The sequence below is a fragment of the Sorex araneus genome, chromosome X (assembly GCF_027595985.1).
Source record: "Sorex araneus isolate mSorAra2 chromosome X, mSorAra2.pri, whole genome shotgun sequence".
NCBI classification, from domain to species: Eukaryota; Metazoa; Chordata; class Mammalia; order Eulipotyphla; family Soricidae; genus Sorex; species Sorex araneus.
The window spans coordinates 1,087,289-1,114,678 of record NC_073313.1 but is presented as its reverse complement, the minus strand read 5'-3'; the positions used below and the strand labels follow the sequence as shown (position 1 = coordinate 1,114,678).

General features: G+C 47.9%; 1 protein-coding gene across 5 annotated transcripts in view; it reads left to right on the top strand.

The window, feature by feature from the left end:
* PNPLA4 (patatin like phospholipase domain containing 4) overlaps positions 1-27,390 on the top strand; it is a 151,168-nt gene that overhangs the window by 110,119 nt on the left and 13,659 nt on the right. For 2 of the 5 annotated variants that reach the window (XR_008627296.1, XM_055121511.1), the window contains exons 1-3: positions 20,564-20,852; positions 25,459-25,553; positions 25,679-25,814. Coding sequence is in view for 4 of the 5 variants with exons in the window: in XM_055121511.1 (XP_054977486.1) it covers positions 20,673-20,852; positions 25,459-25,553; positions 25,679-25,814 (411 nt within the window). In the remaining variant the exon portion in view is untranslated. Of the gene's footprint in view, positions 1-18,479; positions 18,538-18,610; positions 18,697-20,563; positions 20,853-25,458; positions 25,554-25,678; positions 25,815-27,390 lie in introns of those variants that run through there. The other 3 variants (XM_055121508.1, XM_055121509.1, XM_055121510.1) reach the window with 3 other exon arrangements.

Below are 27,390 nucleotides of genomic sequence, written 5' to 3'. Positions count from 1 at the left end.
GTCTTTGTGTTTGTGTAAGCATTAGGTATGTCTGTGTGCATGTCTGTGTTTCTGAGTGTATGTCTTGTGTGCATGTCCTGTCTGTATGTCTGTGGTGAATGTGTGTGCGCATGAGAGTGTTTTTGTGTATACCAAAGGGTGTGTATTTTTGTATGCATTTGTGTATGTATATGTCTGTGAGCCTGTGTGTGTCTGAGTCTATTTGACTATATGTCTGTAATTTTGTCAAAGTTTATCTGTGTGTCTAAGTGCACGTCTTGTGTCTGTGCATTTCTATGTATATGGTCCTGTGTTTGGGTATATGTTTTTATGTTCGTTTGTGTATGTCGATACGTGCAGGTTCGTTTGTATACCAATGTGTGTGTGTTTCTATGTATATGCCAAAGTGTGTCTGTGTGTGCTAGTATGTATGTCTGGGTCTGGGTCTATGTCTGGACTCTCTATGCGTCTATGTCATTGTGTCTGTGTGTTTATAAATATCTGTGTGCGCACGTGTGTGTAATAGTGTATAAATCTGTGTGCAGGTGTGTGCATGTATGTACCTCTGAATACATGTTTGTCTTTGTATATATCTGTGTTTGTCTATCTGTATATATTTCATCTGTTTCTGAGCATGTATGTGACCAAGTATGTCTGTGTGTGTTTGTGTATATATATATACATATATATGTCTGTGTGTCTTTATATATATATGTTTGTGTATCTGTATATATTTCATCCATTTGTAAACATGTATATAACTGAGTATGTGTGTCTCCATGTTTGTATATATCTGTGTGTCTTTGTATATGTCTGTGTGTACAGATTTGTTAGTGTCCGTGTATACGTCAGTATGTGTGTCTTTGTGCAGAGACCTCTCTGTACAGGTCTCTGTGTGTGCACATGTTGATCTTTTATGTGTGCATGTCCATGTATGTCCATGTGAGTGTCTCTGTATATGTCTGTGTGTTTGTGTGTTTCTGCATATGTTTCCTGTGTGCATGTGTCTGTGTATGTCTCTTTGTGTCTGTGTATCTATGTGTCTCTGTATTTGTATGTTGTGTCTGTGCATATATGTGAAACTGTGATTGTCTGTGTGTACCTGTGTGCTATATTTGTATATGTGTATATTTCTCTGTGCAGCTTTCGTGTGTATGTCTCTGTCTGCGTATGCATGTTTATGTCTGTGAATAAATGTATCTCTAGGCATTGTTTGGGTGTCTGAGTATACAAATGTGTGTATCTGTGTGTCTTTGTGTATGTATATGTATGTTAGGTGTGGATGTGCATGTGTATAGTTCTAGTGTGTCTGTGTGTGCATGTGTGTTGGTATGTCTGTGAGTGTCTGTGATTATAACTGTGCATGTGAGCGCATGTTTCTATGTATATGCATGTATATGTGTCTATGTATAAATCTGTGTGCACCTGTGTCTCTGTATATATCTCCCTTGTGTCTATGTTTCAGTATGTCTGTGTGGGCATGTGTCTGTGTATATATCTATGTTTGTCTGTATATATGTCTGTGTTTATATACTTCTGTATTCAAATGTATGTGCATATGTGTGCCTGTGTATATGTTTATGTAAGTGTGCATGTGTATGTGTCTGTGTGTATACATACATGTGTCTCTGTGTTCACATGTGTTTTTCTATATATACATCTGTGTGGTATAGGACTGTTGTGTATATGTATACATGTATTTTTGTGTATCTGCATATATGTGGGTATGTGTCTGTTTGTATGTATATATTTTTGTGTATCTCTGTCTTTGTATATGTCTCTTTCTGTGCCTCTGTGTTCGCATGTGGGCATGTCCATATTTGCCTATGCCGTTGTCTGTGCCTCTTGGTGTGCATTTGTGTCTCTGTATCAGTCTATATGTGTATGAGATGTGTGTATATGTGTATATACACAGATGTCTCTGTATCTCTACGCTATCTGTGTGTATACATGTATCTGTGCATATAATTGTCTCTGCGTGAATGTGCATGTGCTTCTATGTCCATATATCTATCTCTGTGTATACATATCTGTGTGAGCCTGAGTCTAATTTATATCTCTTTGTTTCTTGCTCTGTGTGTATGTTTCTTTGATTGCATTTTTCTGTGTGTCTGGGTATATGCCTATGTGTGCTCATGTGTGTTTGTATGTGAGTCTCTGTGTGTGTCTGTGCATATATCTGTGATTATCTCTGTGTATGTAGTCTGTATCCTTCTGTACATGTTTGTGTCTGTGAATGTTTCTGTGTATCTGTGTCTGCATGTGTCTTTGTATATATTTGTGTATTTGTGTGTGTCTGTATACATGGCTGTATATATGTAATTCTGTGTGTGCATGTGTGTGTCTGTCTATATGTTTTTGTCTATGTATATGTCTGCGTGCATGTCTGTGTGTGCAAGTCTGTGTGTCCAATCATATGTTGTTTTGTGTCTGATGTTTCTGTGTCTATGTACATATGTGTCTTTGTATATCTGTGTATATGTTGTGTGTGCCTGTGTGCATGTGTGTATGTATATGTTGGGTGCATGTGTTGAGTTATTATGTGTCTGTGTTTCTCTCCATATATGTCTATGTATATGTCTGTGTGTCTGCATATATCTGTGTCTCTGTGCAAGTTTCTGTGTATGTCTGTGTCTCTGTGTATGTATGTCTATGTGTGTACATATGTATATACATATAAAATCTATATACGTCTCTGTGTCTATGTGTGTACCTGTTTTTATGTCATTCTGTGTCTGCATGTATATCTATGTGTATGTATGTTTATGTATATATCTGTGTCTGAGTGTATGTCACAAACAAACACGTGTTTGTGTGCACGTGTGTGTCTGTGATGATGTCTGTGTTTATTTGCATATGTAGGTGTGCATGTGTCTCATATACATCTGTGTAAATGTCTCTGTGTCTCTCTGTGCATGTTCCTGTGTGGTCTATGCATATATCTATGTTCTTTTTGTTTGCATATGTCTGTGTGTCTGTATGCATGTGTGTGAGTATGCATGTCTGTGAGTCTATATATATGTCTACATGTGTCTCTGATTCTTTTTGCATGTCTCTAAATGTCTCTGTGTGGCTATGTATATGTATATGTCCATACATCTGTGTGTGCGCATCTGAGTGTCTCTGTACATGTCTGTGTGTTTCTCTGTATGTGTCTCAGTGTGGAAGCACTTACCTGCATCTCTGTAAGTGCATGTATATGTGTGAGTCTTTGTATATGTATACGTCTGTATGTGTCTGCTTATGAATATGTCCATATTGTCTGTGTATATTGTACATAGGTCTGTCTGTGTGCTTTAGTATGTCTCTGTATCTGTGTGTGCATGTGTGTCTCTGCATATTGTAGTGTATGTCTATATAACAATGAGTATGCGTGTCTAAGTGTCTGTGTCTGTATCTCCGTGTCTGTGCATGTCTGTGTATGCATGTGTCTCTGTTGTTAGTTCATGTGTGTCTGTGCATATGTCTGTGTGTCTGTGCATGTCAATGTCATGTGGGCAAGTATGTGTCTGTATATGTTGTGTATCTGTATCTGTGTGTTAGAGTGTCTTTATATATATCTGTGTGAACATGTATGTCTCTGTGTAAATGTCTGTGTGCCTGGGTATATGAATATGTGTGCATGTGTTTTTGTGTGTCTATGCTATGCACATGTCTCTGTGCATCTATGTTTCTATGCATATATCTATGTGTGTTTCTAGTACTCTGTGTATATGTCTTTGTGTCTGTATGTGCATGTATGCATCTGTGTATATGACTATGTCTCTCTGTGTTTCACTGGGTATGTCTGCATATGTCTGTGTGTGTATCTCTGTCTTTGTGTGTATGTCTGTGTTCATGTGTATCATTGTATATGTGTGTCTGTGTATCGGTATTTCTATGTCTTTATATCTGTTTTTTTGTGTCTGTGAGATTGTGTGTGTGTCTATGCATATATCTATGTGCCTCTGTGTATATGTCTATATGTCTCTGTGCAGTTGACTGTGCACATGTATGTTCCTGTGTATATGTGTATTGTGTGTGCATGTTTATGTAACTGAGTATGTAAATGTCTGTGTGCATATGTTGTATTGTCTGAATATGTCTGTATGTCAATGTGTATGTCTATGTCTCTGAGTGTGCATGTGTCTCTATATATCTGTTGTCAGTCTATTCAAGTGGGTGTGTGTATGCTGTTTGTGTATGCAGGTGTGTTTGTATCTATGTTGTTATGTGTCTGTATATGTCTGTGTCTGTATGTATACATGGATGTGTGCCAGTGTAAGTTTTCATGTCTGTTTATATTCCTCATATGTACAAATATCTGTATATTTGTGTGTCTGTGTCATATGCCCATATCTTTGCATATATACTTTTTAGTCTGTGGATGCATACGTCCGTGTATTGGGTGTGTATTTGTCTTTGTGTATGTCTATGTGTCTGTGTTTATGTCTGTGTATATGTCTTTGTGACTGTGTTGTGTGTCCACGAACTTATGTGTATGTCTCTGTGTGGGCATTTGTATGTGTGTCTATACACGTCTGTTGTCTGTATGTGCATGCCTTTAATTGTACAGGTCTGTGTGTCTCTGTGTGCACATATATTTGGTATATGTCTGTGTACGTCTGTCTATGTGTGTTTTCTGAGTGTATGCACGTTTTTCTCTGTGTGTATATTTGTGTGCTGTTGTGTGTGCATGCTTGTGTCTGTATACGAATATGTGTCTGTGTGTATAGCTGTGTCTGAGTGTGCATATGTATGTTCTTCTCTGTGTGTATCTGGGTGGTGTGATTGTATGTCTGTGTGTACATACTGTCTGTGAGTGTATGTGTATGTCTGGAGTGTATCCATATATGTCTGCATTTATGTCTGTGAGTCTGCATGTCTGTGTTGCACATAGGTGTATGTGTATGTCTATTTAGGTGTGTTTATGTCTCTGGGTGTATACAATATGTCTGTTCATTGTGTTTGTGTACGTCTGTATGTGCATATGTCTCTGTTTATGAATCTGAGTATTGCATATGTTGATATATACCTCTGTCTCCATACTATGCCCATTGTGTGTTTTAGTCTGTCCCTGCGTGTATCTTGTGTATTAAGTGTGTGTACATGTGAATCTGTATATAAGTCCATTCTATGATTGTGTGCATGTGGGTGTGTGTCTCTTTATGTATTTGTGTGAGTCTATGGGTTTACAGGTGGCTATATGTTCATCTGTCTGTGCATATGTGCCTAGGTATATATCTGTGTCTCTGTATATATGTCTGTCTTTCTGTGTTAGTGTAGCACATGTGTATATATTTGTATGTGTCTTTGTGTGCAAATGAGTGTAGCTGTGTATAAACCGTGCTATGCCTAGGTGTGTGCATGGAGAAAGTTCTTGTATATGCTCGTATGTGTCTGTATGTCTGTGTGTGCCCATGGGTGTGTCTATTTATGTCTCCGTGTATATTTCTGTGTATATTGTATGCGTTTCTGGGTGTGTATCTATATGTCTGGTGTTTGTGTGTGTATCTGTGTATATATCTGTATGTGCATATCTGTGTAGTTATGTATATGCCTGTGTATTCAAGTGTCTATGCCAACAGTTGTCTATGCCTATACCTGTTTGTCTCTGTGGGTCTGGGTATATATCTCTGCATCTTTGTGTTTCTGTGTGTGTCTCTGTGTGTCAGTCTGTGTGCTTTAATTCTATCTCTGCGTGTCTGTGTATATGTCTGTGTCTGTGTCATTGTGTCTATGTATATATGTTTCTGTGTGTCCATGTACATGTCTGTGTGTGCATACGTGACTGTTTTCATATGTCTGTGCTATGACTGTGTGTATTTGTGAATATGTGTCTGTGTATATATGTCTGTGTGAGTCTAAATGTATATGTCTATGTGTATGTGTCTGCGTATATGTCTCTCTGAGTTTGTGTATATCACTGCGTCTGCGTTCACACGTGTGGAGTATATGTCAGTGTGTTCCTGATTCTGTGTGTATATCTGTTCTGTGTGTGCACATATGTGTATCTGTGTATATATATATATGTGTGTGTGTCTGTGTATGTCATTGTGTCTGTGCTTGCATTTTTGGTGTGTCTATGTTTATATCTGTGTTGTTAAGTCTGTGTGTGCACATGCATATATATCTCTATACATATGAGTGTGCCTATGTGTGCATCTGTATTTCTTTGGCTCCACAAGTTTTACATCTATGTCTGTGTATATATATATATATATATATGTTCTCTGTGTGTGCGTATGTCTGTGTGTGTGCACGTGTATATGTGTGTGCATCTGTACGCCAGTATCTGAGTGTGTATCTGTGTATGTCTGTAGGTTTCATGTGCCTGTTTTATGTGTCCATGTCTGTGTGTCTGTATATGTCTATATATTCTGTGTGTCTGTGTATATGCTTGTGTCTCTCTGTGCATATATATGTCTGTGCAAATTGGTGTGCGTATGCCTATGTGTATCTGAGTGCATGAATGTGTGTGCACATGTCTATATCTGTGTGTGTCTCCATGTGGGTGTGGTTGTGTGTATATGACTGTCTGCACATTTGTGAGTTTGTGTATATATCTGTGTCTCTGCTTCTGACTGTGTTTATATATGTGTTGTCTCTGTCTCTGTATATGTGCACACATGTCTGAACATTTCTGTGTCTGTGTATATGTCTCTGTTGCATGTCTATGAATTTGTGTCTGTGTATATGTTTGTGTGAGTCTGTACGTGTTTATCTGTGTCTGAGTGTGGATATGTTTCTCTGTACATCTCTGTATGTGCATCTGTGTGTCCACTGGATGTCTGTGTATATTTGTGTGCCTTGTGTGTCTGTGTATATGTTTGTATATGTGTCTGCATGTCTGTGTGTATACATGTGTATCTCTGGGTGTCTGTTTTGCTGTGTGTATGTGTATTTGTATGTCTTTACATGCACATACGTGTATGTATATAGTTGTGTATGTCTGTGTTTGTTCCTGTATATATCTGTGTGAGCATGCATCTGCATGTCTCTTTACATTTCTGTGTATACTATTCTGTGTGTCCCTCTGTGTGTGTATACCTGTGTTTCTCTGTGTCTGTATTTGTCTGGGGATATATCTATAGTGTATCTGAGTCTGAGTGTCCATGTATACTGTCTGTACATGTGGTATGTGTGTCTGTATATGTCTTGTGTTTGTGTGTCCACTAAGTGTGTATCTAGGTATATATCTGTGTCTTTGTGTGCACATGTATGTGGTGTCTGTATATACATCTCTGTTATGTGCATGTTTATGTCTATGTGTATGTCACTGTGTCTGTGTGTCTATGGATGCGTGAATGTGTATGTCTATGTATATGTCTGTGTGAATATCTGTGTGCATATGCATGTCTGTCTGTGTACTTGTCTGTGTTTGTGTATGTTGGTGTATATGTTTATCTCTGTGCATCTGTATCTAGATGCCTATGTGTTTTTGCATATGTATTTATTTATATGATCATGTGTATCTAGGTATACATATGTATCTCTCTGTGTCTATATCTGTGTCTTTTTGTGAGCATGTGTGTGGTGTCTGTGTATGTGGCTGTGTGTCTGTGTATGTCTGTGCATCTTTTGCATGAGTGTCTGTATATATGTCTCTCCGTGTCTATTTTTTATATGTCTGTGTGTGTCCATGTATTTGTGCATATATTTGCATATCTCTATGTGTGAATACGGGTGTATGTCTATGTAGTTGTCAGTATTTGTGTCTATGTCTGTATGTGTATACGTTAGTATGTTCATGTTTGTGTATATAAGTGTCTATGTCTATGTCCGTGTATGTCTGTGCATGTGTGTCTCTGTATCCTTGTATGACTCTAAGTATATGTCTGTTTGCAAGTGTGATTTGTTTGCGTGCTTTGGTATTGGAGTATGCATATGTGTTTCTGTGTATGTCTGTGTGTATCTGGGTGCATGTGTATATCTCTGTGCCTAAATATTTTTATGTATCTTTGTGTCTGTGTTTGTGTGTCTATGTGTATATTTATGTGTCTGTGCCTACTGCATTCTGTGTGTGCACATTTGTGGCTGATTGTGTATTGTGTCTCTGTGTGCATGTGGGTATTTGTTTATGTAAATGTCTGTGTGAATCGATGTGTGTTTCTGTGCATGCATATATTTGTGACTATATAGGTCTTTGTGTGTACCTCTGTGTGCGTGTCTGTGCATATTATGTCTGTGTGGCTTGTGTATTTATGTCTGTGTGTGTCTACAAGTTTATCTCTGTTTATGTGCATCAATTTACATGTGTGTTCATGTCTGTATATCCGTGTATGCATGTTTGTCTGTGTTTGCATGTGTTTGCATATATCTGTGCACATGTTTGTGTCTATATATATGTATGTATCCTATGTACACTGGGTGTTTGACTCTCTGTATGTATGTATCTGTACCTGTGGTCACGTCATTGTGTGTATATGTTTGTGTCTGTGTGTTTCCATGTGTGTGGGTCAGTGTATATGTTTGTGTTTTTTTATATATGCATGTGGGTGCATGGGTGTGTGCATTGTATTCATGTGTTTGAGCATGTCTATGTGTCTTTATGTCTGTGGGATATATGTGGGTATGTGCATATCTCTGTATATGTACATGTACGTTTTTGTGTTTCTGTTTTTGTGTCTCTCTGTGTTTCTGTGTGTGTTTATTTGCTTGTGCACATGTTTGTATGTATGTGTTTGTGCATTCATGGGTATATGCAAATGTGGGTATGTATACATATGTGTGTTGTTCATGTGTGATTATGTGAATCTGTGTTTGAATATATGTCTCTGTGTGCATGTATTTGTCTATGCATGTAATCTGTCTTGTGTCTATGTATACATGCCTATGTGTGCCTGTTATGTATCTATGTATATGTTTTTTGTGTATGAGAATGTTGGATATCTGTATAAATAGTGCGAGTGTGTGTGTCTGTGTGTGCACGCATGTGTCTGTATATCTATGTGTGTCTGTATATGTCTGTGTTTTTGAGTGTGAATGTGACCACATATATGTATGTGTGGGTCTGGTTGTGTATGTATGTCTGTGTCTATTTGTGCATGGGTCTGTCTTTCTGTACATATGTGTGTACCTGTGCATCTGTGTATCTTTGTGTATATATATATGCATATCACTTTATGTGCATGTGTTTCTATGTGTGTATTTGATTGTGTGTATGTCTGTGTGTACATGTATATGTGTGAGGATGTAGGTGTGTGTTTATGTATATGTGCTGCTCTCTGTATGCATTGTCTATGAATATGTCTGTGCTTGTAAATATATTGTGTCTGTGTTAGTGTGCATGTCTGTGTGTGCATGTGTCTGGATATGCCTGTTTGTGCACATATCTGTTTCTATATTTCTTTGTACATATTATGTTAGTGTATGTCTGTGTGTGCATGTGTCTACATGTATACGTGTTGTCTGTATGTGCATGTGTATTGGTATATATGTATCTATGTCTGTGTATGAGTTAGTGTAAGTATAATTTAGCATGTGTATCTGCATGTCTGCATGTCTGTGTATTTGTATGATTGTGTCTATGTGTATCTACGTATCTGTGTCTGTGCGCATAAGTTTGTATATATGTACATGTTATAGCTGTATGTGCATGTGTGCATATGTCTATGTGAGTCTGTGTATGTTCATGTTCCTGTTTATATATCTTTGTGTATGCATGTGTGTCTATGAATATATCTGTGTTTTTGTCTAGATATATATCTTTGTCTGTCTATATGTGCTTGTGTGTAAGTATATGTATGTCTGTGTCTATGTCTATGTGTATATGTGTGCGTGTACGTACATGTTAAGTGTGTCTGTATATATATGTGTGTCTGTGTATATATTTTCATATGTCTGTGTATATCTCTGTGTGTTTGAGTCTATTTGTGTACAAGTCTGTTGTCTGTGTGTGCGTGTGTATCTGTATATGTCCATTTGTGTGTGTAATTGTATGTATGTGTACATGTCTGTTTGGGTCTCGATGTGCATGTGTGTCTGTGTATAAATGTATATATCCTTGTGTTTCTATGTGTGACCATTTATATCTGTGTGTCTATGTCTATGTTTATGTGTCCATGTCTATGGATGTCTGTGTCTCAGTGTGTCTGTGTATATGTCTGTGTGTCTATCATTGTGTTTACGTGTCTATATGTTAATCTCTGTGTGTCTTTCTATATGTCTGTGTGCATGTGAGTGTCTGTCTATAGATGCTTGTGTGTGCATGTCAGTGTGGATTTGTGTCTATTTTTGTATTTTGTCTGTCATTTGTGTGTGCAAGCTTGTTTGTCTTTCCGTATGAGTCCATGTGTCTCTGTATGCACGTCAGAGTGAATCTGTGTATGTATTTGTGTCTTTGTGTATGTAGTTTATGCTGGAATATATTGTATATGAGTGTGTATGTGTGTGCATGTGAGTGTGTCTGTGTGAGCATGTGGGTTCCTGTGAGCTCACATGTGTGTCTGTGTACACAGGTGTCTCTCTATATCTACATATGTCTGTGTGTGCATGTGAGTGTATGTCTGTATATCTATTTTGTGTATATGATTATGATCTGGGTATATGTGTCCTTGTATGTGTATGTTGGGATATTCATCTGTGTATCTGTGCATGCCTCTGTATAAGTGTGTGCACCAGTGTATTTAACTGTCGGTGTGTCTGTATTCATTTTCTGTATCCGTGTTTGTGTATGTCTACGTGTGCACTTGTGTGTGAGTCTATGTATGTGTGTGTTTTGTCTGTGTGCATGTGGGTATGCGTTTATGTCTGAGTCTCTGTATGTCTGTGTCTGTGCGTGCATATGTTTGTGTTTGTGTATATTTATATTTGTGTGTCAGCATATAATTCTGTATCTGTATGTCTGATATATGTCTATGTATATACCTGTGTGTGTACATTCTGTGTGTTTCTTTAGATATGACTATAAATGTACCTGCAGATGTGTTATATATATGTCTGTGTATATATATGCTATGTGTGTAGTGTCTCTGTGTGTGCATGTGTATCTCTGTGTACATTTTATGCTGGTATGTGTATGTCTGTATCTCTGTATATAAATGTGTGTATGTTTCTGTGTGCCTGTGTTGCTGTATCTGTATGTCTGTGTGACTGTATGTCTGTACATTCTGTATATGTCTGGATACGTTTATGTCTGCGTGTACAATAATGTCTGTGTGTATCTGTGCACATGTCTGTATGTATATGTCTAAGTGTGTTTGTATAAATGTGTGTGTGCATGTGAATGTGTTGTGTGCATGTGTTTGTGTGTCTGCATGTCTGTATATACATCTGTCTCTATGTGTACATCTGTGTGCACATCTGTGTGTGCATGTGTCTGTGTATATGTCTGTGTGTGCATTTGTCTGTTTACACATTTAAGTGTATAACTGCTGTCTGTGTGTTTGTGTGTCTGTGTGAATCAGTATGTCTTGTGTGTGCACATGTATCTGTCAGTATATATGTCTATGTGTCACGTACATGTACATAGGTGTGTGTCTGTGTCTATATCTGTGTGTGCGCAAGTGTGTGTGATATGTCTGCGTGTGTCTTCATGTCTGTGCATATGTGCCACATGTCTGTCTGTCTCCATGTGTGCATATGTGTGTTGTCTGTGTGCTTGTGCATGTATCTGTGTGTTGCCTATGCATGTATATGTGTATCTGTGTCTTTGGTTTCTGTATGCCTAATTGTGTATGTATGTGTCTGTATCAATACATATATCTGTGTGTCTGTTTGTGTATATTACTATTTACTTGCGCTTATGTGTGCAATATGTGTATGTCTGTGTTTCTCTGTGTAATATGTGTGTTTGTGTGTGCCACTGTATATGTGGTGGGTGTGGTCAGTGTGTTCCAATCAGAGCTGCAAATGGACAGAGGGCGCGGACACTGTCCCCCAGCTTACCAGCAGCACATACACGGTGCCAGGGCTGGGTCCCACCACACATGTGAGTTCTAGGGCCGCTGTGGGCTCCTCTGGACGATGACAGCACGACCTTCTTCATTGCTGCTCAGGAAACGCCGGCACCTGCATGCAGAGGGCAAGGCCCGAAGGGCTGTACCCCTTCCACCCCGTGTGGGCCAAAGACAGCAATGGCCCTCGCGGGACACAGATGCACACAAGGGTCGACCCAGTGACCTGGCCTTGCGCCTTGGCACCTGCCGTGGTCCCCTGAGCCCTGCCAGGGGTGATCTATGAGCCCAGAGCCCATAGTAAACATGTGTGACGCCAAGTGTGACCCAGAACCATCACCCATCCCCCCAAAAAGAAAACACAATCATCTCTTGAGGAAAAAAAGAGATGTTTCTACCTACCTCCTGAGTCAAGGCAGGAGAAGAAAGATTCCTTCAGGGGACCCAACGGACCAGGGCTGCCATGACAGAGAAACGGCTGCCTCTTCTCTAAACACTCCGGCACGAGTGAGCCTGCAGTCGCGGGAGATGCACAGAGACTCTGGCGCACAGACCCCACTGCGAGGAAGGGACACAGCACACAGCTTACAGAGCAGCTCAGAAGACACAGTCAAGAGTACAGATTGGACTAGGGCCGAGCCGCAGGACAGTGGGGAAGGTGTCTGTCTGCCCTACATGCGATCGACCCAGGTTCCAAACCCCCTTCTTACCAGGAGTGTCTTCGGAGCAGAGCCAGCAGTGAGTCCTGAGCACCACCATGGGAACAAAAAAACCTGAAATAATAATATTAAAATGTGCAGATTATTCTTTAAAATCAATGTGCAAGACACGTGAGTGGAAAATGGAGCCAAGATTGAGAGGAGAGATGCCAACAAGGAGCAAGGAGAGACTGCAGGACCCGGGAGCGCACGTTGCTGTCAGCAGGGCAGACTGCCGCGGATTCAGGCCACGCTCCGGAACCCCAGTGGCAGGACAGACTGTGGGCCTGCCCGTGAAGCAGAGGGGAACCAGAAACCCGAGACCGGGTGGCAGGGGAGTATAGACTCATACACATGGACACACACACACATACATACAGCCTCAAGGCTGCAAGGGTCCAAAATTCGTTGTGCCACCAGCAGATGAGGACACAGAAGTGACCACCCGGACAGAGAGATTTGGAAATGGTCACTCTGGGGGAACCGAGTGCTGACAGGAGGGAAGGGGACATGCCGACCGGGAAAAGAGCTGGAAATAAGTACGTGTGCTTGAGTCTGTGTTTGGGGGTTTCTCTGCGTCTGGTGTGGTTTGCTTAGGGGGCCACACCCGGCAGTGCTCGGGACTCAGTCCTGGCCGACACGGGGAGCATACAGCGTGCCAGGGAGGAAACCCAGGACAGCTGCACGCATGTCTGCAAAGTCTCCCAAAGGCCTGCAGCTCCCCAGGAGTGAGCTCTGTGTGTACCCAGAGGTCACAATCCCAAGGACCAGGTCTCACAAGGAGACAGGCCCAAGGCCCTCGCAGAGGCTCGCGTGCCAGTCCTCCTTTGAACAGAAGGGCCAGCTCTGTTTCCTACAGGGCAGGGCGGGCTGCTGGGAAGGGCGGCCCCTTTCCTGGGAGCAGGGCGCCCCCTGGTGGCACCGCACGCACCACCCAGGTACACAGCGGGGGACACGCCCGGGGAGGGGGCCACTGTTCAGGCACACAAGCTCTGCCCAGGCAGGAAGCCGGGGGCCTGGAGGGGGACAGGGCTGCAGGGCACAGCCAGGCGCTGACCAGCCCCAGCCCATCCGGCCAGCGCGGTAGGCTCTGGGGGGAGCCCGCAGAATGCGCAGAGCTCCCCACACTGCAACCCAATGCCCGCTTATACCCTCGTGCAAAAGAATGAACTACATATACATGTGCACGGGTGTACACATGTATGTATGTACATGTGTATGTATATATACACACAAACATATATCACAAATGTGTATGCATATATACATATACAATGTGTGTACACATGTGGACATGTGTGTATGTATGTGTGTGTGCATAATCCTTAAACTTTTGGCTCTGAGTGTCTATTACATCATGATTTTCTAAAACGATGCTTATTTGAAAAAATTTTGTTACAGAGTTACAAGAGAGAACTGAGTTATCTATATTTCCCAAAGAGTGCCTTCAACACGAAGCCTAGAAAAAGTGATTATGGATTATGTTCTATTCATGGTATCTCTGTTTTGCAAATTAAATTTGTGATGGCACTTTAGCTCAGAGATATGAATATTTTAATAATGCCAGATGCATAAATTGCAAGGAGAATGAATTAGGATTCAAAAATGTTTTCAGTTCCAAGGAACTGGATTTCACGTAGATCTCTTTTCCCTCCACAGAGAGAAGAGATACTCTAATTTACTGTAATTTTACTTTAACTGTTTTAACCGTTTAGAGTTCTTCTTTTAACAAATTATCTTTCCAACAGATTTAAGATATTAAAAATCATCCAAAGCTTTGCGCTACCTAGTAAACTATTTTCACACTGAAGAGGATCTACCTTGAGATGTCAATCTGACTAGTATGATTCAGGCTGTTAGAAATGAAATAGGCCAGCAAGCAACAGCACTCTTCTTTGGGCCTTGCATGCATATGCGTACACATATATACACACATATATGTATGTCTACAGTATTTGGCCTCACAAATGCTTAAAACATACTGTAGGACCATTATTTCCTTACTAATGAGTGACAATCATTTCATTATTCCTACCTGGTAAACTACCATGAACCCTGTTACGGCCGGGGATGATAAGGACACTAGCGTGGGCGTTTCTCTGGACAAACACTCCACACTCCTGACTTCTCCACAGTGTCATGGACCATCTCTGTCACTCAGGTGGCAGCGGCACCCACAATGCACTGGCCAGGAGTTTGAATCAGAGAGGCTAAGCAGCCTAGCCACGGACACAGCGCTGGAGCCGGGCCCTCTGTGGACACCAGGGCAATCCAGGCCACGGGCCAGTGTCCCGACAGCACGTGCAGACCAGCCCTGGGACCGTGTGCAGAGCAGGCGCCGAGTTTCCGTGTCCCCGACCCGTGTGGTGCTCTCCGGTGTACTCACCTACCCAGAGTTCCCACAGAGGTCCCCAAGCTGTGTCTGCCCGGCCTGTTCCCCGGGCGGGTCTCCGGCCGCTGACCAGCTCCCGGGCCTCTGCTCTTGATGGCTCCAGACTCCTGGCGGAGAAGGAGACGCACGTGAGCTGGGGCGTGGCCAGGGGGGTATGGCACACACCAACAGGGCCGGGAGGAGGCTCGGTGGTGGGAAGCTCGCCCAAGTGTGTCGGGGCGAGGGGCAGTGAGGACAGAGAAGGGACCAGTATGACAATGAGAGCTGGAGATGGTCACTCTGACAAGGACCAGGTGTTGAAAGGAGGGAAAGGGATGTGCATGATGGATGACCTTCCGGCCCCTGTACTAAAAAGCCTAATGCCCAAAAGGAGGGAGAAACAGAGAACAGAGACAGAGAGAAAGAGAGGGAGAGGGAGGGAGAGACAGAGGCAGAGAGACAGAGAGAGAGAAACAGAGACAGAGAGAGAGGGGGGAGGGAAAGAGAGAGAGAGAGAGTCCACAGTTCTCTAAGCACTACACAGAGATAAACGTCTATGTGGAATCCTGTTTCTTTCGGGGACTGAGACGGGAAAGAGCACGAGTGGCTGTCAGCTGCTCACCTGGGGGGCACAGCAGCACTGCGGGCCTGAGAGACAGCACAGGGGGGGTGGCCAGCAACAGACCTGGAGGAGATTGGACCCCCCTGCTGGAGAAGCTACAGCTGGAACAAAGGCCAGGAAAGGGATTTCCAAGAAGACCATCCCCACTCCCAAGCCCACCCCCTTGGCAACCTCCCTAGTGACAGACTCTTACCTGGGTAGAAGCCCCAGGTGGGGCCAGGCTGGAAAAACCCTATGAAAGCCACCTTGAGCAAAAGGAGGGGCCACATGTGCAGCTTGTGCCAATGTGGCCGGGCACCTGTGTCGCCCGAATCTCCCCTCTTGGGGGTTGGCCTCTGATCCTTCCAAGTCTCCTGTTGGGGTGTGTGTAGGCTCTCTGTGCCTCTGGAGAAGCCCATCGTTCTCTCTTGAGCGCATTCCTCTCCACTCTCTCCCACTTTCTCTCCTTCCTCCCCTTTGAAACCCGCCAAATAAAACCTGTTTCACTTCACTGCTCGTCTACTCCTGAAATCCTTTTCTGTGAGGCGAGACAAGAACCCAGTGACCCTGGGTCCCCAGGTACAGAGGCAGATGGGGAGAAAGTGACTGTCTGTGTCTCTCCTCCCCGCTTCACACAAGCCTCACCTAAGTGGGGTGCTCTGACATCACCGCCCCACCCCAAGTGATCCCTTGTTGGGGAGCTGAGATTAAAAGACCCCCGGAGAGTCCGAAAGGAGAATTTGGAGGCGCCTTGAGCTCAGGCGGCAGCAGCGTGCTGCTAACCTCCACTCCTGAGCCCAGCCACACCCTTCTGCCCCCGCACTGACTTTTCAGGATGGTGTCGGAGGCCACCTAGCCCAGAACCCGGTGCCTGCAGCTTCTGAAGCCACAGAGAATAGCTTAGTGAAGCCTCCTGACCCGGCCGCCACTCCCTGTCCTGCAAACAGCTGCTGTGATGGGACAGAGGCGCTTCCCCTTCTGCTTGGGGTTAATTCCCCCTGTGGCATCTTCGACTGTGGATTTCCTGGTGAAACAGCCTGAGCACAGAGCCAGGTGTAAGCCTCGGCCACACAGTCCCCAAAGGCAAAAGGAATTTTAAAACTCTGGAGCTTTCCAGACAGAGCCCTGAGAGCGTAATCTGGCGGGGGGGGGGCGGGGGGGTCGTCACTCACCAGAGGGTAGACAGGCCAGGACCTGCTCCGGCCCCGTCTTCGCTCCCTCTGTATTCCAGGATCTGTGTCTGCCATGGGGACCCGGCACGGCACCGGGAACATGAAGGATAGGGTCCTGGGGTGAGTGAGGGCAGGAGGAAGCCTCAGTTTCCCGTCCTCGGCGGCTGCACGTGGCTCCATTTCAGTTCTCTCTGCTCCACATACATTCTAAAAACAATGTTCTGTGAAAAACACCCCGATTTACCGAGTTGCCCATCATACGGCTGTTCCAGCGCCACCAGAATGATTTCCCCTGCACTGAGACCCGCTTCCCTCCCCGCACAGCGCTGCTGAGAGCGCCTGGGTGTCCGTCCGCTCCAGCCGCAGGGAGCAGGCCCAGGCAGGGCAGGCGCATCCTACATTTCTGACTTCCCGCAAGTCCCAGACCTTTTTCTGATCAATTGGGAGTTAGCCTGACAGGGATCTTCCAAGAAACCAATTTCCATCTCAAAGGGTCTGCAGGAAACCCCCTTATCTCTAAAGTCTGCACCCCCTGTAAGACAAAGAGCCATTTCCCTATGAAAACCCCACAAAATAAACTACATTCCTTCCCATTCCTTCCCACATGGGGAGTTTCTCTCGTTTTTTTTTTCTCTTCTACTTTTTTTCCTTTGGTACTTAGGCTTTTACTTTGAAATTTTTTCATTGAAATTCTGTGTTTCCCACACTAGGAGTCCTGTATTCACATGCACATAATTCCAACACCACACAACTCAACACCAGAGTAGTCCTCCCTCTCCCTTTGTTTTCTCTTCCTCCTTTCTAATAAAGGAGCCCATTAGCTAAGAGGCTAATAAACTGAGGCTCTCCACTTTCCCACTCTGAGTCTGAGCGTCCTCAGGACTCCCAACTTCCATTCCTGAAAATACTGGAGAGCTGGACATGCCAACCAACAGAGACCCTCCGTCCTGCACCATCTGCTCACTGACCCCCAGGCACGTGAGAAATGGGGTTCCCTCCCGGTTATTCCCACCAAACCCTTAAGGACTGGCAAATGGTAAGGATCAGAACATGCTCAGAGCCAGTAGAATGAGGATCGTATCCCGTATTGCCCTGTATCCATCAGAAAATCAACCCTACTGGATGGAATAAATTAGATTCACACGTCCCTCCTCGTTTCCATCTCGAATAAAACAGAATCGGACGCCCCTTCTCGTTTCCATCTACGCCTTTCACCTCGGGACCCCGGAGTGCGCTGCGTTTTCGGCTCTGCCTGGTACCCGCGTGGGCTAGCTAGCGCCCGGGGCTGGGATGCAGGGAGTCGGGGATGTGGGGATGCAGGGATGCAGGGATGCTGCTGGGCGGCCTCCCTAGTGCATCCCGCCCCGCCCCCGCCCGCCTCCCGGGCTCCGACGTCACCAGCGCGGGGCAGTACCTGGGCCCAGGGCCAGCCAGCATCCTGCGGGCGGGGCGCGCTCACCCTCCGGCAGGGGGCGCAGCCGCTCAGTGTGTGCTCCGGCTGCCAGGGGCAACGGGGAAACAGGCGCAGGGAACCACTTCCGGGATCGCCGGCCAGCGGAGGCAACCACTTCCGGGGCGCTCCGAATAGCGGCCAAGCCAGTGACGATGACGTCACAAACGAGACCCCGGCACCGCTCGTACCTTCCTGGGCGGGGCCGCGCAGCGTGATTTTGTCACAAAGTCTGGTGGGGCGGTGTCTCCTGGCCACGTCCCCGCCCCCACACCTGTTCCCTCTGGACCTTCCCAGGAGGCGCGCGGTGCAGAGAGGCGGGGCCTCGCGGAGACGCCGGGCCCCGTCTTCCGGTTCCGGGCACTGAGGCGGACCGCAAGGGGGCGGGAGGTATGGAAGCGAGCCGCGCTGCTATTGGTCGAGCGGAGTGAGAGGCGGGCCGTGCGGGGCCCGGGCGCTCCGATAGGCGGGGCGCGCTTGAGTGGCGGCTGGGCGGCCCCGCGCCAGAAGCAAGGGGTGTTTGGCTGGGAAAGGGAGTCGGGTCCCCAGGTGGGCCGGGTGGGCTCAGGGCGGTAGCGGGGAGGCGGGCCCGTCACCCGGCTTCGGTGCCGCGTCCGGCCGGGGGCTTAGGGCGCACGCCCCGGACCCCAGGGCTCCGCAGACGGGCCGGCGGCCCCTGCACCCCGGGGAGCTCCAGGCGCCTGCTCTGGGCGCGCGGCTGCAGCGACACACTGGCACCCGGGGCGTGTGTGTGTGTGTGTGTGTGTGTGTGTGTGTGTGTACACGTATGCACAATGAAAACAGTTCAGGGTTGTTACAGGATGGCAGTTTGCAGGGTTGCGTGGTGCAGCACCCCAGGGAGAGGTGTGTGTGTGTGTGTGTGTGTGTGTGTGTGTGTGTGTGTGTGCACGATAGAAAAAGTTTAGGATTGGTGTGTGTGTGTGTGTGTGTGTGTGCGTGTGTATGCACGATGGAAAGAGTTTAGGATTGGTGTGTGTGTGTGTGTGTGTGCACATATGCACAATAGAAAGAGTTTAGGGTTGTTACAGGATGGCAGTTTGCAAGGTTGCATGGTGCACCACCCCAGGGAGAGGGGTGTGTGTGTGTGTGTGTGTGTGTGTGTGTGTATGCACGATGGAAAGAGTTTAGGATTGGGGTGTGTGTGTGTGTGTGTGTGTGTATGCACAATGGAAAGAGTTCAGGATGGTGTGTGTGTGTGTGTGTGTGTGTGTATGCACAATGGAAAGTGTTCAGGATTGGTGTGTGTGTGTATGCACAATGGAAAGAGTTCAGGATGGTGTGTGTGTGTGTGTGTGTGTGTGTATGCACAATGGAAATAGTTCAGGATTGGTGTGTGTGTATGCACAAAGGAAAGAGTTCAGGATTGGTGTGTGTGTATGCACAATGGAAAGAGTTCAGGATTGTTGCAAGATGGCGGTTTGCAGGATTGCATGGTACAGTGCCCCAGGGAGCGGTGGTTGTGTGTGTGTGTGTGTGTGTACGCACCATGGAAAGAATTCAGGATCGGGGTGTTTGTTTGTGTGTGTGCAATATAATGGAAAGAGTTCGGGATTGTTGCAGGATGGCAGTTTGCAGTATTGCATGGTGAAGCACCTCAGAGAGGGGTGTGTGTGTGTGTGTGTGTGTGTGTGTGTGTGTGTGTGTGTGCACATATGCACAATGGAAAGAGTTCAGGATTGCTGCAGGATGGCAGTTTGCAGTATTGCATGGTGAAGCACCTCAGAGAGGGGTGTGTGTGTGTGTGTGTGTGTGTGTGTGTGTGTGCACGTATGCACAATGGAAAGAGTTCAGAATTGCTGCAGGATGGCAGTTTGCAGGATTGCATGGTGCAGCGCCCCGGGAAGGGGGTTCTATCGATTATATAGATGCAGCCTCGCTCCGGCCAGGCCTGGGGGTCAGGGGCCGCAGTTTCAAACCTGCTAAAGCATCAACGTTTCTATCAGAGCTTTAGGACTGCGGCCCCCATCGACCCCGGTGCTCTTGGCAAACTGGGATGCATTCCAGTGGGACCCTCGGGAATTCGGATCTCTGCAGATGTTACTTTTCTCTACCCTCTCTCCACCCCCCAAAGTTCCATAAAAATCTAGGGAAAATAATAAACTAAGAACAGTGGGGGGAGGGGCAAATACTTTGGGCCTTCTCTGTGTTTACCGTTAAGGAATAAAGAATATAAAAATTAGCATAAATGTAGCCATAGCAGATGCACCCCCAGGGGTCACTGACGGGTCTGTTGTAGCTTTGTGTCTATTGTGACACTATTGGGCCCAGGTGAGAGAGGAGAAAGAAAATGTTCCCTGCAAAGATTTTGGGGGTGGGGGTGGGGGAGGGGTGCGGGTTGGCAGCTGGGCGCTTCCCAGAGAGTCTTAGTCACTCATCCGGCGGCCGGGGTATGACATTCCCCTGGGTATGACAGCTTGCAGCAAAACATCCCAGTTTCACAAAGGATCCCAGCTTACCAAAGCCTCTGTTTCTGTCTGTTTCCTGTCGTCGCTTCCCCAGTTAAAATGAAGCACATCAATTTGTCCTTTGCCGCCTGTGGGTTCCTGGGCATCTACCACTTGGGGGCAGCGTCTGCCCTCTGCAAGCACGGCAGGAAGCTGCTGAAGGACGTGAAGGCCTTCGCGGGCGCCTCCGCGGGCTCCTTGGTGGCCACGGTCCTGCTCACGGCACCGCAGAAATTAGAGGTAATTCAGGGGGAACGAAGGCAGCTCTCGGCCTGGGCGTTCCGAAGGAAGGACAGAAACCTCCTCCTGCAGGAAAACCGGCCAGCGCAGCAGCTTGCCGTGCACGCGCCCACTGGGGTCTCATCTCCCCGGAGGGCCCCCAGAGCATCCCTGCGGGTGTGGAGGGGCGTCGGGGCCAGGGACACTTCCTTCACTGGAGTCCGCGTTAAGAGTCCGGCCGCCTCTTGTTGCAAGAGTATTTCCTTCTCTGTGGGATGGCAGGAGAGCACGGGGCCTCTTGCGGGGGGGGGGGGGGGGGGGGGGGACCGTGCACGTGCGGTCCTTGGTCCCTGCTGTTTGCAAACGGGGTGAAGTAAAGCGGAGTCCTCCGACTCCTGTGAGGTGGGGAAGGGCACGGGGATGTGATTTGATTCTCATCCTCCCCGTGAGCAGCCGCCCTGGGGGCCAAGCAGCGGCCCCGGCCGGCCGTACTGAAAATGAGGCTTCATAAGCATTTCCCTGCATGTCATCTGCTTTAGAAAATCTGTTTTCAGCTTCTAGACGTGCGTCCGTGGGGGGCCCCGTTACATCTGCCAATGACTTAACACGCCGCGCGCGGCCTTCCGAGCTGAATTTAGGGCGCGTCCCAGATTCAGGAGCTGGGAAATGTCCAGCGTCCAGAGTCTTGTTCCCGGGTCTCCGCTGAGCTGCTCACGCAGGAGGAATCCGGTTCAAGGCCCATTGCTCAGACGGGAGCTTCTTCCCGTCTGTGGGCTTGGCCGCTGCCTCCCTGCGCCTGGCGGGCTCGGAGAACCCCAAGGGGGTGAACCTGAAAAGCCGTGAGAAGGTCCCGCCAACGGGGCCACGTCCTGCGCCAGCTCCACGTGTCCTGGGTGTCTCTTGAAAGCGCCACGGTGCCCTGGCCCCCTCCCCTTTGAGCGGGTGCCCTGCTCTGTTGGGGGTGTGGGAAGCCCAGCACCGCGGTGTCCGTGCCTTAGAGGCGGGCCACGCCTGTCGCAGGCTCAGAGCCACTGTCACTGCTGCCCTCGTTCCTCCCCCTCTCCAAAGCGCCTTTTCTGACTGTCGTGGGGTGGAAGGTTCTTTCTCTGTCCCTTGTAGCAGGAGAGACACTGGAAGGACAGCTTCAACCTCTTCCTTCCTTCCTCCCTTCCTTCCTTCCTTCCTTCCTTCCTTCCTTCCTTCCTTCCTTCCATCCCTCCCTCCCTCCCTCCTTCCATCCCTCCCTCCCTCCCTTCCTTCCTTTCTTCCTTCCTTCCTTCCTTCCTTTCTTCCTCCCTCCCTCCCTTCCTTTTTCTTTCTTTCTTTCTTTTTCTTTCTTTCTCTCTTTCGCTATCTCTTTCCTTCCTTCCTCCCTTCTTTCTTTCTTTCTTTCTTTCTTTCTTTCTTTCTTTCTTTCTTTCTTTCTTTCTCTCTTTCACTATCTCCTTCCTTCCTCCCTCCCTTCCTTCTTTTTCTTTCTTTCTTTTTCTTTCTTTCCTTTCTTTCTCTCTCTCTTTCACTGTCTCTTTCCTTCCTTCCTCCCTTCTTTCTTTCTTTCTTTCTTTCTTTCACTATCTCCTTCCTTCCTCCCTCCCTTCCTTCTTTTTCTTTCTTTTTCTTTTTCTTTCTTTCTTTCTTTTTCTTTCTCTTTCACTGTCTCTTTCCTTCCTTCCTCCCTTATTTCTTTCTTTCTTTCTCTCTCTCTTTCACTGTCTCTTTCCTTCCTTCCTCCCTTCTTTCTTTCTTTCTTTCTTTCTTTCTTTCTCTCTTTCACTATCTCCTTCCCTCGTCCCTCCCTTCCTTCTTTTTCTTTCGTTCTTTTTCTTTCTTTCTTTCTTTTTCTTTCTGTCTTTCACTATCTCTTTCCTTCCTTCCTCCCTTCTTTCTTTCTTTCTTTCTCTCTTCCGCTATCTCTTTCCTTCCTTCCTCCCTTCCTTCTTTCTCTTTCTTTCTTTCTTTCTTTCTTTCTCTCTTTCACTATCTCCTTCCTTCCTTCCTTTATTCCTTCCTTCCTTCCTTCCTTCTTTCTTTGAAACCAAACTGCTTTTCCCCCGACGAGGCTGTGGCACGTTAGCTCAGTTCTCGCCGATGGTGTACGTTCCTGGAGCTGTGCAGTGTTGTGACACGTCTGTGGGCAATTAGTCCCGTCCTGAGCGCAGACACGTATAATTAGGAGGAGCACCTGACTCGGGTGTATTTTCAGTGGAAGCAAATTTAGACTTGGAGGTGAGGTGCGCAGCCTTTACCACCCCCCAAACTTCTTCCCCTACGCACACGCACACACATGCACACACACAGCCCTCAGCACCGGGAGGGCCAGTGGCAGACCTTGTGGGGTTTGGGATGACTGTCCCTGCTGAAGACTCCAGGTTTCTCCTGGGGTGCAGAGGGGGCGCCCCCGGCCGTGCTCAGGGCTGACTCCTGGCCCTGCACTCAGGGATCCCTCCTGGCGGGCTCAGGGGACTATGTGGGGAGGGGGGGGCGGGGCCAGTCCGGCCTGGTGCCATGGTCACCCAGGGGAGGGGGCCTCTGAGCTGCCTCCTCTGTCTCTCAGCTCCCCCAGTCCATGCCCCTGCCCTTCACAGCCATGACCAGATGCACTCTGGGCCCCGACTCTCCTCCCCCGCCTTCCGTCCTGCTGCCCCGGGGCTCCCCTGTGGAGCCGGGGGTCCCAACTCTCCTCTGCGGCCCGGCCTCCGTGGCTCCTTGGACCCAAAGCCTTTCGGGGGGGGGGGGGGGGGATGCCCCGGCTGTCTTTCCCTCGGCCCCTCTCTGCTCCTGAGCCAGAAGGGTCTTCCTTGACTCGCCCCCCCCCCCCGCACAGGCTCCGGCCACGGAAGCTCACTGCTTGCACGCACCTGGGATGGAGAGAGGGAGCACTAGAGCTGGAGTCTGGCCAGCCCATGGCCACTCCCCGCTGTGCTGTCGCTCCAGTCCCCCTTCTGCTTGCTCGTCGACGCTCCTCTCCCCCGCCAAGGCCAGTCAGTGTCCCCCAGTTCCCGGCCCCAGTGCAGCTCCCGAGTGTCCAGGCCAGACTTGCTCTTCCTGCCGTTAGTAGCCACTTTGGGGGAGCCGAGGTACAAACCTCCCCCGCCCGGCTGGGCGTCGGGCTCAGCTGCAGAGCGTTTGGACTACATGGCACACAGCTCCGGATTCAGTTCCTGCACACAGCCACATACACACGCAGATAAATACAGACACACACAGAAATACACAGTGTTGCAACAATGTTGCAGTAAGATTTAACTTGACAGTCCCAAGGCATTTAAGACATACTCGCGAAAGAAATATACATTTTTTGCAAGGATCACATAGCTGTCTCTGGAGTTTTTTGTGCTGTGGCCTGCCGGAGAACAGCCTATTCAGCCCCTTTTATTAACTAGCTTGATGTTCTAACCAATGATATTCAGCCAAGTAGGCAGAATATGCAAATTAACTTAGTCAATGGAAACAGTATCAAAGTCAGTTACACAGCCGGAAGTATAGTCAGTTACAGTAGCAGTAACAGAAAAACTAAGTTTACATCCAAGCCTAGCTAGGCCTGAGATTACGGGATGTTGTACACCAGTACACAGACACATAGAAATGCACACAGACTCAGACACACAAATACACAGGGACACACACATAGAAATTCACAGATACCAACAGACACACACACACCAAGGTACATAGAAATACCCAGACAGTACACAGAGACACCCATAAATACACAGACACACACAGATAGAAATGCACAAAGACAAGCACAGACACACAGTAGGCAGACTCACACAGGCACAGACACACATAGAAATACCCGAACACACACAGAGAAATACAAAGATACACATAGACACACACACAGAGATAGACATACAACAGACACACACACAAAAAAAAAGAAATGCACAGACACACACACAGAAATACATAGACACATAGAAATGCACACAGACTCACACACATACAAATACACAGAGACACACACATAGAAATGCATAGATACCAGCAGACACACACAGAGGCATATAGAAATACACAGAGTGTGCACAGAATCACAGATAAATACACAGACACACACATATAGAAATGCACAAAGACAAACACAGACACACACGCAGGCAGACTCACACAGGCACAGACACACATAGAAATACCCGGACACACACAGAGAAATACAAATATACACATAGACACACACACAGATATAGACATACAACAGACACACACACAGAAATACACAGACATACACACACATAGAAATGCACAGACACACACACATACACACGCACAGGGAAATCGTCCCCCTCCCTTGTCAGGGTGGCGAGGGCTTCAGGATGAGGGAGAAAGCAGCAGAAGAAAGTGCTAGATTAGACGTGAGACCTTTCTCGGTTCCCCACGTGTGGGCCAGCCGGGTCTGGGTCGGTTTCAGAACCGAGGGGGTGAGGGGTTAGATTGGCATTCGGCGAAGGCTGCTTGCCAGGGCCCAGAGCGGGGTGGCAGAGTCGGGAGTCGGGGGTCCAGCCCGATGGGGGTGGGTGGGGTCAGAGTGCAGGTGCTTTTCTCAGAGAACACGACTCCGCGTCAGAGTCCGACGCATCCGTCTGGACATCCCCGCCCAGCGGGCACTGTCTCACTGTCTCAGGAATGTAAAGCGTTCACCTACACGTTGGCCGAAGAAATCCGCGGGCAGTCCTTCGGGACCGTGACTCCCGGCTACGACTTCATGGCCCGACTCAGGTCAGTGGCCCCCACAGACACCCCCCTCCCCAGCCCACTTCCTGCCAAGGCCCTGGCGGGGCCGTGCTGCCTAGGGCCTGCGGGTGTGGCGGGGGGGCTCAGGCAGCCCCGTTTGTGCCCTGCAGGTGTGGGATGGAGACCATCCTCCCCGCCAACGCCCACCAGCTGGCCCACCGCCGCCTGCACGTGTCCATCACCAACACCAGCACCAGGCAGAACTACTTGGTGTCCAGCTTCAGCTCCCGGGAGGACCTCATCAAGGTATGGCAGTGCCCGCGCTGGCTTCTGGCGCCTCTGCCCGGCGCTCGGCCGCCCTCCCTGCACCCCGGCCTCGCCAGGGTCCTGCTAGCTCACTGTCCCCGCATGCGTGGTACACACCGTCTGCTATAGCTCACTGTCCCCGCGTCCGTGGTACACACCGTCTGCTATAGCTCACTGTCCCCGTGTGCGTGGTACACCCCGTCCTGCTGTGGCTCACTGTCCCCGCGTGCGTGGTACACACCATCTGCTGTAGCTCACTGTCCCCGCATGCGTGGTACACACCGTCTGCTGTAGTTCACTGTCCCTGCGTGTGTGGTACACACCACCCTGCTGTAGCTCACTGTTCCTGCGTGCATGGTACACCCCATCCTGCTGTAGCTCACTGTCCCCAGCGTGTGTGGTACACACCATCCTGCTGTAGCTCACTGTCCCCAGCGTGTGTGGTACACACCGTCCTGCTGTAGCTCACTGTCCCCGCATGCGTGGTACACCCTGTCCTGCTGTAGCTCACTGTCCCTGCATGCATAGTACACACTGTCCTGCTGTAGCTCACTGTCCCCAGCGTGTGTGGTACACACCATCCTGCTGTAGCTCACTGTCCCCAGCGTGTGTGGTACACACCATCCTGCTGTAGCTCACTGTCCCCGCATGCATGGTACACCCCGTCCTGCTGTAGCTCACTGTCCCCGCATGCGTGGTACACCCCGTCCTGCTGTAGCTCACTGTCCCCGCATGCGTGGTACACCCTGTCCTGCTGTAGCTCACTGTCCCTGCATGCATAGTACACACTGTCCTGCTGTAGCTCACTGTCCCCAGCGTGTGTGGTACACACCATCCTGCTGTAGCTCACTGTCCCCAGCATGTGTGGTACACACCATCCTGCTGTAGCTCACTGTCCCCGCATGCATGGTACACCCCGTCCTGCTGTAGCTCACTGTCCCCGCATGCGTGGTACACACCGTCCTGCTGTAGCTCACTGTCCCCGCATGCGTGGTACACCCTGTCCTGCTGTAGCTCACTGTCCCTGCATGCATAGTACACACTGTCCTGCTGTAGCTCACTGTCCCCAGCATGTGTGGTACACACCATCCTGCTGTAGCTCACTGTCCCCGCATGCATGGTACACCCCGTCCTGCTGTAGCTCACTGTCCCCGCATGCGTGGTACACACCGTCCTGCTGTAGCTCACTGTCCCCGCATGCGTGGTACACCCTGTCCTGCTGTAGCTCACTGTCCCTGCATGCATAGTACACACTGTCCTGCTGTAGCTCACTGTCCCCAGCGTGTGTGGTACACACCATCCTGCTGTAGCTCACTGTCCCCAGCATGTGTGGTACACACCATCCTGCTGTAGCTCACTGTCCCCAGCATGTGTGGTACACATCATCCTGCTGTAGCTCACTGTCCCCAGCGTGTGTGGTACACACCGTCCTGCTGTAGCTCACTGTCCCCACATGCGTGGTACACCCCGTCCTGCTGTAGCTCACTGTCCCCGCATGCGTGGTACACACCGTCCTGCTGTAGCTCACTGTCCCCGCGTGTGTAGTACACACCATCCTGCTGTAGCTCACTGTCCC